We start from the raw sequence: 9,955 nt of genomic DNA, 5'->3' as shown, positions 1-9,955 counted from the left end.
AAATAACAAGAAAGAGTCAACGTAATTTGTGGTAGGGTGCTCTTCAAGAAAGTCCAATGCACTGTGTCGAACGCTTTTTTAGCGTAGACAGAAACAAGGCACATTGGGATCCCCTGTTTTTTGCATGTGAAATTAACAACGTTTTATTTTTATTATCACGAGCTTCTCTACCCTTAATGAAGCCAACCTGATCGTTCCTGACAATTGAGGGTAGATAGTGGGAGAGCCGTGTTGTAATCACTTTAGAGAATATTTTGACATCTACATTATTTAATGATATTGGATGAATATTAGGGCAGGTATTTGGTTCTTTTCCAGGCTTTGATGAAACCATTATATGAGCCTTAAGTGATTGGGGGGCAAAAGGGGGAGTCTTCTGAGATATCATTGAACACTTTGGCTAAAAATGGTAATAACTGGGGTGCAAACATGTTATAAAATCTATTATTGAATCCATCTGGCCCAGGGCTCTTCCCGATAGGGAATGATTTATTGGCCTGTCCTATCTGTAGCTCAGTGAAAGCTTTGTCTAGTATCTCCTGCTCAGGGGTCTGTAAGGAAGGAACGGCAGTGTCCTTAATATACTTGTCATTTCTAGTTTCAAGAATATTAGATGGCATGTCGTGGTATTGTCCATGAATATTATATAGCGAACTATAAAAGAAACTAAATGCTTCCGCTATGTCAATGGGGTTATGAATTTCTGGCCCGGGTGCCCCTTTTATTTTGGATACGTATGTCCTTTACACGTGTGGATGTAACCTCCTTGCCAATGAGCGACCACATTTATTTGTGAATTCGTACGAGTATCTTCACATGTGATCTTGGCATTTTGTATACGTTTGATCTAGTAAAGACCTTCGCTCCTTTCTTTTTTTTCAATCAGATCATTTTTATTTAACAAAACAAAGAATTACCAACATTTGTTTTTTTTAAATAAACTTTGTGACAAAAAAAAATAAAGAGAAAAAACAGTAAACAATACAAGAACCGGTATACAATGATATAAATCCCAATATCGCTCTATAGTACAATGGTTTGGAACAGTAATTTGCACATAAATATCTGAATACTTCATGACGGCTTATTTTTTTCCCTATTGAGACAGCAAAAGAAAAAGAATATATCTAAGAAGGGACAATTGTGTGGACTGAGACAATTATTATTTGCTGACACCTTGGGTATAAGGATATAAATTCCTGGCTTACTATAAGGAAATGGACAAACGATCCAGTATAGTATTTCTGTGAAGGTTCTTTGAAGCAATACCTGGTGTAATTAACCATTGTTCCCATATTTGTATGGATTTCTTGAGAGCGTTCCTTTAATATAAGCTCCACTTTCCAAGCATAGAGTGTTATTTTTCCTGGATTTTAGTTCTGTTATCGTTTGGGGAGAATTGTCTATCCAATGTAGTGCCAACAACTTTCTGGCTTGGAATAATATTCCTGAGCTAGCTATTGCCATATGGGAGTCTGGATCTACGTCCTCTCCCAGGAGTCCTAGGATACAGATTTTAGGTTCCAACTGAAGTTGTATCCCAAATACAGATAGTACAAGAGCGATCACCCCCTTCCAGGGGGGTGAGGTGGCCACACATATCAGGATTGGGGGATGAGGGGAACCAAGCATACCAGGATTGGGGGATGAGGGGTACCATGCATACCAGGATTGGGGGATGAGGGGTACCATGAATACCAGGATGAGGAATGGGGTGCCATGCATACCAGGATGAGGGGTACCACACATACCAGGATTGGGGGGGTGAGGGGTGCCATACATACCAGTATAGGGATGAGGAGTGCCATGCATACAAGGATTAGTGGGTGAGGGGACCATGCATACCAGTATTGGGGGGTGTGGGGTGCCATGCATATCAGAATAGGGATGAGGGGTACCATACATACCGGATAGGGACCAAGGGTACCCTACATACCAGGATAGGAATGCGGGGTACCATGTAGACCAGGATAGGAATGCGGGGTACCATGAATACCAGGATAGGGATGAGGGGTACCATACATACCAGGATAGGAATGCGGGGTACCATGCATACCAGGATGAAGGGTACCATGCATACTAGAATAAGGATGAGGGGTACCATGCATACCAGTATAGGGATGAGGGGTGCCATGCATACCAGTATAGGGATGAGGGGTGCCATGCATACCAGGATAGGGGATGGGGTGCCATGCATACCAGGATAGGGATGAGGGCGCCATATATACCATGATTGGGGATGAGGCATGCCATGCATACCAGGATGAGGGATTGGGTGCCATGCATACCAAGTTTCTGGGATGAGGAGGCCATACATACCAGAATTGGGATGAGAGGTGCCATGTATACCAGGATGAGGGATGAGGTGTCATGCATACCAGGATAGGGATGAGGGGTACCATGCATACCAGGATAGGGATGAGGGGTACCATACATACGAGGATAGGAATGCGGGGTACCATTCATACCAGGATGAGGGGTACCATGCATAGCAGAATAGGAATGAGGGGTACCATGCATACCAGAATAGGGATGAGTGGTGCCATACGTACCAGGATAGGGGATGGGGTGCCATGCATACCAGGATAGGGATGAGGGAGCCATATATACCAGGATTGGGGATGAGGCGTGCATTGCATACCAGAATGAGGGATTGAGTGCCATGCATACCAGGTTTCTGGGATGAGGAGGCCATACATGCCAGATTTGGAATGAGGGGTGCCATGCATACCAGGATTGGGGATGAGGGGTGCCATGCATACCAGGATTGGGGATGAGGGGTGCCATGCATACCAGGATTGGGGATGAGGGGTGCCATGCATACCAGGATTGGGGATGAGGGGTGCCATGCATACCAGGATTGGGGATGAGGGGTGCCATGCATACCAGGATAGGATGGTGGGGACAGGATGGGGGCAGCAGAAATACCAGGAGGGGGGCAGCACATACCAGCATGGGAGACCATATACCAATAAAAATGCTCACCACCCGGGCGTAGAATGGGTTCAATAGCTAGTTACAATATACAGGAGCATGATCTGACCAAACAGCAGTTCCTACCTGAGATGTAGGTTGCCATGTAGGCAAGTGACAGCTAATTAAGAAAAGGACTATATGGCTATGCATAATATGTAAAGGAGAATAATAGGTATAATCCTTTACGTCTGGATGTAGTATCTTCCATACATCGACCGGTTGAGACCAAAGCACAATTAGCAAAGCTTTTGTTTGTGTTTTAGATTGGTGACTCCAGCTCAGGGACGCGTCTAAAGAAGGATCCAAGACAAAATTAAAGTCACCTCCAGTGATAAGGTCCTCCGCAAAATATTTTAGTTTGTTTAAGTAATGACGACTTGTCTTAATTTGGTCACTTACAGGCTGGAGCTGTCTGGCATCATGAGGGTTAAGACTGCTTCTTTTTCCATGCTGAGGTGAGGCAGTAATAGCTCCGGAGCAGGAAGATAAGACCTTCCATAAGAAACTCTGCATACCAGACATGCTGACAGAGGTGGAGGACCTCAGATTAACCTCTGATCTCTTCTTTCTTTCCCATATCGAAAGTCATGTTTGAGGCTGTAAATTGCTTATAATTCCGCCAAGAACACGGTCTGAAGAGAGTACTCTCAGTGTGTGCATTCTCTTGGTGATATGTCCAGGCCATGTCCTTCCTGTTGATGTACAATACGTCTGAAGGTGGCGTTGATTGGCAGCAGGATTGTGTGATGTAACAGCCTTACAGAAACGCAAGTTGTGACACCAATGGAACGGCGCCAGAACAGGAAGTGCGTATGAGTGTTTTTATTTTAACAAGGCCAAACATGAGGAATGAGAAGGAGTTGTCCTAGTAGCGGACAACCCCTTTATGAAGATACAATATTCGGTTAAAAATGAAAAAGGCTTCTCCCCTGTATGACTTCTCTGAAGTTTGTTAAGAGTTGATTTCCGTGTAAAACTTTTCCCATATTAAGAACATGAAAATGGCTTCTCGTCTGTGTGAGTTCTCTGGTGACTAAGAAGTGATGATTTCTTCACAAAACATTTCCCACATTCTGAACAGCAAAAAGGCTTCTCCCCTGTGTGACTTCTCTGGTGATTAACCAAATCTGATTTCCGGCTAAAACATTTCCTACATTCTGAACAGCAAAAAGGCTTCTCCCCTGTGTGACTTCTCTGGTGATTAACCAAACTTGATTTCCGGCTAAAACATTTCCCACATTCTGAACAGGAAAAAGGCTTCTCCCCTGTGTGAGTTCTCTGGTGCTCAACCAATTCCGTTTTCCGTGTAAAACATTTTCCACATTCTGAACAGGAATAAGGCTTCTCCCCTGTGTGAATTCTTTTGTGCGTAACAAAACCTGATTTCCAGCTAAAATATTTTCCACATTCTGAACAGAAAAAAGGCTTCTCCCCTGTGTGAGTTCTCTGGTGCTCAACCAATTCTGTTTTCCGGCTAAAACATTTTCCACATTCTGAACAGGAAAAAGGCTTCTCCCCTGTGTGAGTTCTCTGGTGCTTAACCAAATCTGATTTCCAGCTACAACATTTTCCACATTCTGAACAGGAAAAAGGTTTCTCCCCTGTGTGAGTTCTCTGGTGCTTAAACAAATCTGATTTATCTTTAAAACATTTCCCACATTCTGAACAGCAAAAAGGCTTCTCCCCTGTGTGAGTTCTCTGGTGATTAACCAAATCTGATTTCTGTTTAAAACATTTCTCACATTCTGAACAGGAAAAAGGCTTCTCCCCTGTGTGAGTTCTCTTGTGCTTAACCAAACACGATTTCCGGCTAAAACACTTTCCACATTCTGAACAGGAAAAAGGCTTCTCCGCTGTGTGAGTTCTCTGATGTCTGATTAAACTTGATTTCTCTGTAAAACATTTTCCACTTTCTGAACATGAAAATGGCTTCTTTGTTTTAGGATCAATTTCTTTTTTATTGCTTATTTTGTGACTTTGATTTTCCTTAGTAGTCGATAATGAATCAGAAGACAGGACCTGTTTCAAATGATCAGATGACAGATCTTTGCTGTGAAGGGATGATTGTAAATCTGGAGAAATGTCATTCACTTCAATTGTATCTTGTGTGATCTCAAGATCATCTGATTTAAAAATTGAAGATGTCAGCTGTCCCTCTGATCTCCTGGTACAGTCATCTGCCAAGAATAAAACCAATTATTATTTATGAATAACATATCCTTAAAATTTATATTGTTGAATATTTCTACTTAAACTCTACGTAAAAATGTACTTTATGTAAAAGTATCATTATCTACCAAGAAAACATCACAGAAAAAATCATCCTTACCAACACCAAATCAGATAACAAATGCATTAGCATTTTAGTGTTGGTTGGGTGTACTGGGGTGTCTGTCCATGTGGGGTGCACTTATATAGCGCTGGGCAGCCTTCCTGATGTAATAGTATGGGCATCATCACTATCCTAAGCCAGACACTGTGCATCACACCTACCTGTGTGACTGGCGTCCTATGCAAGCTTCATCTGTGTGCATCTTTAATACTAGGCAACCACCCCCTCCATGAATTGGTACGATTATTGGTGTTAGTAAGGCTGTATCTTTTTCTGTGATTTTTTTTAATTTTGCCCTATGTTAGCCGTCATTATTCACCAAGACAATGACAGTTCACAGTCTAATAGAAAACCTCATAGCATGAACCAGTAGAGCATGGTGTTCATTCTGCCTCCCAAATATGGAATAAAAAGCCACAAAACAATGTTATGTAGGCAAAACTAATATCAATAAAAACTTCTACTCATCTCACAAAAAACAAGTCCCCACTCAGGTCCATCACCTGTCAATGGAAAACCAGAGGTTTCCACATTATTAGTGGCTCAAAGGCTTTTGAAAAGCAACATGGCTTCCATAAACCAATCCAGTAATATCCACTCTCCCAAAGTCAGATCTCCCCCTCACTTCTGAGCCTTGCAGTGCGCCCAAACCACATTTAGCATCCATGTATTTGGCAATACTATAGTGAGAAGAACCCACTTAATTGATGGTGTGTGTCTCCTGGAGCACAATCTGGACACTATTTGTTGGGTAATGAAATTATATATTTGTTATTTTCACTCTCCATCATCCACTGCGTGCTAATTTCCGGAAAGTGCCTGTGGAGTCAAAATAGTCACTACTCCTATAGATTAATTCACTGAGGGTTACAATTTCCAAAATGGAGTCACTATGGGGATTTCTACTGCTCTGGTTTTCTGCCATTTTGTCATATTAGGGCTTCTGCAAATGGTGTGTCCCATCTCCTCTGGGATCTGCTCCTGTGACGTCTGCTTCTGTCACCAGGAGCCGCCTTATTCATCCTGCAGGTGGCGCTGGTGATGGAGGAGACGTCAGAACCAGAAGCTCTGGGCGGCGCAGGCTCTGTCCAGCCACTAAGATTAGGGTGCCTGGGACCTGTAGCACCATCCAGTCTGGCAGTATGGGTGTGTGTGCTGTCCAGCTGGAGTAATCTGCTCCTTACTTCAGCCATTTAGAAAGCACTACACCCTACTAAAGCTGGAAGCATATTGCTGGAAGCTGCCAGATACAGACAGCCTTGTTCTCCTCGGGTTCAGTCCTCTGTGCTCAGCTCCCGGCTTGTGTATTTGATTCCTGTTGTGACCTCGGCCCGTTTACTGACTACTCTTGTGTGATTTTGTATTTTCTCTGACCCCCTGGTTCTGACCCGGCTATCTGACTATTCTTCTTGCCATCTCACACCACAGAACATTAGGTAACACTGTGGCCCAAGCTTAGGGGGGTCTCTGTCTAAGTCCAAATCCATGTAGAGGGGGTAAAAGGATGATGAGCAAGGCAAACCCTGGGATCTGGAAAATGGAGTAGATAGCGCTAAGCCTGTTTGTGGTGGCCATCTTTTGAGCTGTCAGGTGACAACGAACAGTGTCCCCAATACATTGTGTCTGCACACCATCCCAGCAAAATCTGCATTCAAATAGCTAAATGGCGCTCCTTCCCTTCTTAACCTGCCATGTGCCCAGACAGTAGTGTACAATTGCATACAAGGTATTGTCAGATTCAAGAGAAGTTGAAATATTATTTGTAAGGTCCATTTGTTTCCTATTATCCTTTGTGAAGAATTCCAAAGTTATCACCACATAAAGTGACACACGTCAGATTTGAAAAATGTCAGAGATAGGTGCTGGGAAAGGAAGTTGTTTCTGCGCTCTCTGGAGTCACGACAAAGCATTATTATGGATAAAAATGTAGGTTAATTGTCTACGCGTTTCAGAGACCACCGACTCCTTCCTCAGGACAAACCGTACATAACCTCTTTAACGGGTTTAGTGGTTTAATAACATAGCGGGTTTGGGGGAGCAGATGAAGCTCTCCATTTTTCAGCTCTTTGTGGTTGTTTTTTTTCTTTCCATTTTTGGAGCATCCTTCAGTTAAGGGTAAAAAAAAAAGCAAAAGCATTTAGTCAACGCCCAGAATATAAATACCCCGATACCACAAACCATTCAGCAGTTTTGCAGACATTCTGTAAAATCAAAGTAAAATTCCCCGTAATCTCTCAATTTGTGTTTAAAAAAAAAAAAATTGAAAAAATATCTTCACAAAACTCAGTTTTGCTTCTCTCCATGGAAATCTTTAGCAAAAGGCGAAAGATTTTTACATTCTGAAGAGAAGCCAGAGTATTTTTCCATAGATTTGAAAAATGGGCCCAGATAGGAACACAAAATTGGCTGCAGGAAGGGGTTAAATCAGAGTATTTTGGGCACTAACTACTAAAGTAAAAACTGTGAGTATAGACAATAACACATCTACTGAAATGATCAAACTCAACAGTCTTCATCAAAGAAAAATGAGTAAGTAGTGGTGAAACCTCTCTGGGGTAATTAGAGTATGGGGCTCGGTGGCTCTTGGCAATCTAAACTATCGTAAGGGCCAATATTTTCTGTCAGATGAGTTTCAAGAAGAAATATTAGACGTTCAAAGAGAACTTTTTATAATAGTGCAGAGCTGAGGTGTCTTAAATTTAGCTTAGAGATATATCATGTCACAGGTGTAATGTTTTTTTGTTTAGTTTATCACAATCTGGTTTGAAGTTAGTCGGTTTTAAAAGAAACTGAAAAGTCAGGATAAAGGGAAACTCTGTTGTTATTGTACAGAAATTCACACTTGGCCCTCACTGCACATTTAATGTTGTAGATCATAAATGTGAAGTTTGGCCAGAAAGACTGGACCTGGTCTTGTAGGAACCATATGAGGACATTCAGCAGCACAGAATGGAGAGAAGGTAGATTCATCCAATAAGATATCAGGGATCTAGGAAGCCAACAGCATCATTACCCTCCGCTTTCTCTTACAGGCCCATCATAATATTATTCTTCAAGTGATTTTCTGGCTTTGTGGTTTACAGATCTGGGCAGGTAACGTCTCCTAATCACAGGGAGTAGGTGGATCCTCCAGGTTGTAAGTTCTATGGAAAAGGGTTTCAATGCCCAAAATCATTTGAACAGTTTTGGGTGGAAGAGAATGTTGTGGTCTAGAGGCAAAATGGTGATCACACGATTGTGATACGGCCGGACTACACAACCGATAAAGCAGCCACAGCCGGTGACTGAGAAGAATCTGTGACTTCTCGGCAATTAGTGGTCACTACTCACCTGGGTAGTCATATGTAGGAATCTCCTCTTTACACCACTCATCACCCCTCACATATGTCTCTGTAGTATTAATATGGGTCAGATCTTCACCCTGAAACAAATATTGTAAAAGTCACAAACAGATGCAGAAGTCCCATCTATGATCAGCTCTAATCCTGCCATCTTCACCGTTCTCATTACACAAAAGGAAAACACATAATACTGGTGGATAAAACAAGACTGAGCACAAGACCTTCACAGCCATCTACACATCATAGGGGAGATCTCATGACACCTTCTCTCCATCTACCTGATGATCCTGAGGAACATTGGGGTCTTCTTGTTTACAGTCCTGTGGAAGAAGAGGACGGGGACATCTCTCTGGTGTTGTCCTCTTACTGGATAGATCTGGAGGAAACACATACAGGGACTGAATTTATTCTTTACATACAGATAATTATAGGCCGTGTGTATTTAGTCCTGTCCATTACCTGGTGATGTGAGGGGCTGGGGAACCTCCATCATGACGTCTTTGTACAAATCTTTGTGTCCTTCTAAATACTCCCACTCCTCCATGGAGAAATAGACAGTAACATCCTCACATCTTATAGGAACCTGACACATACAATGATACCGTCATCCCCCCGATCCTTTCATAGCGTTACTGTATAATGTCCCAGCATTCCCAGCACGGTCACCTCTCCAGTCAGCAGCTCAATCATCTTGTAGGGGAGTTCTACGATCTTCCGGTCATTGATGTCATCATGTATGAAGGGGTGAGATGGAGGCCCTGTGATTGGGCTCAGGGGTCTTTCCCATCCCTCAGACACATGGACCTGACAGCGCTCACTAGAGGTCTTCACTAATATGTAATCCTGGTTATGGAAAGACATATAAATAAATCTCACTCCAGACATTTCCAGAGTCCTCACCTCTCCAGTTCTGTTCATCTGTTATTCCCATAGATAAGAATGATGTAATGGGACGTCATCAGAATCTCTCACCTCTCCAGTAAGACGGAAGAGGATCTTTAGGGTGAGGTGTAATATCCCCTCCGCCATCTTGTCCAAATCCATCTTTGATGGGTCCATTAGGAAAATTCTCTTAAATAGAAGATCTTCACTGAGAGGATCTGATATTGTAGGGACCTGAATGAGAAGATGATGAGCAGATGTAACATCATAAAAATCCTGTGTAATAATACAATTACTGGAGATAATAAGGGAAACATATGAGATTTATTATTTTACAGTATTTAGTTTTCTTCTTTACATATACTAATAAAACCTATATATTTTAGGACACAGACAACACGCAGTTTCTTCCTTGGAGTCTGTA

The 9,955-nt window shown here is 42.4% G+C and overlaps 1 protein-coding gene and 1 non-coding gene across 2 annotated transcripts; both read right to left on the bottom strand.

Annotated features, from left to right (window-relative positions):
* Window positions 1–2,669: 2,669 nt before the first annotated feature.
* Window positions 2,670–9,693, bottom strand: LOC141219406 (uncharacterized). Its single transcript, XM_073666125.1, has 6 exons — window positions 9,622–9,693; window positions 9,316–9,492; window positions 9,109–9,232; window positions 8,928–9,025; window positions 8,639–8,729; window positions 2,670–5,153 (listed from the first exon to the last, which is right to left on the bottom strand). The coding sequence occupies exons 1-6, from the start codon at window positions 9,691–9,693 to the stop codon at window positions 3,964–3,966; spliced, it is 1,752 nt and encodes a 583-aa protein (XP_073522226.1). The 3' UTR covers window positions 2,670–3,963.
* Window positions 7,550–7,667, bottom strand: LOC141219418 (U5 spliceosomal RNA). Its single transcript, XR_012287894.1, has one exon. It is a non-coding gene; the product is annotated as a U5 spliceosomal RNA (small nuclear RNA).
* Window positions 9,694–9,955: the final 262 nt, after the last annotated feature.

This window comes from Phyllobates terribilis, unplaced genomic scaffold (genome assembly GCF_046119375.1).
Source record: "Phyllobates terribilis strain yellow unplaced genomic scaffold, ASM4611937v1 Scaffold_268__1_contigs__length_2594270, whole genome shotgun sequence".
Classification (NCBI taxonomy): Eukaryota; Metazoa; Chordata; class Amphibia; order Anura; family Dendrobatidae; genus Phyllobates; species Phyllobates terribilis.
This window is presented reverse-complemented; position numbering and strand designations above follow the sequence as displayed.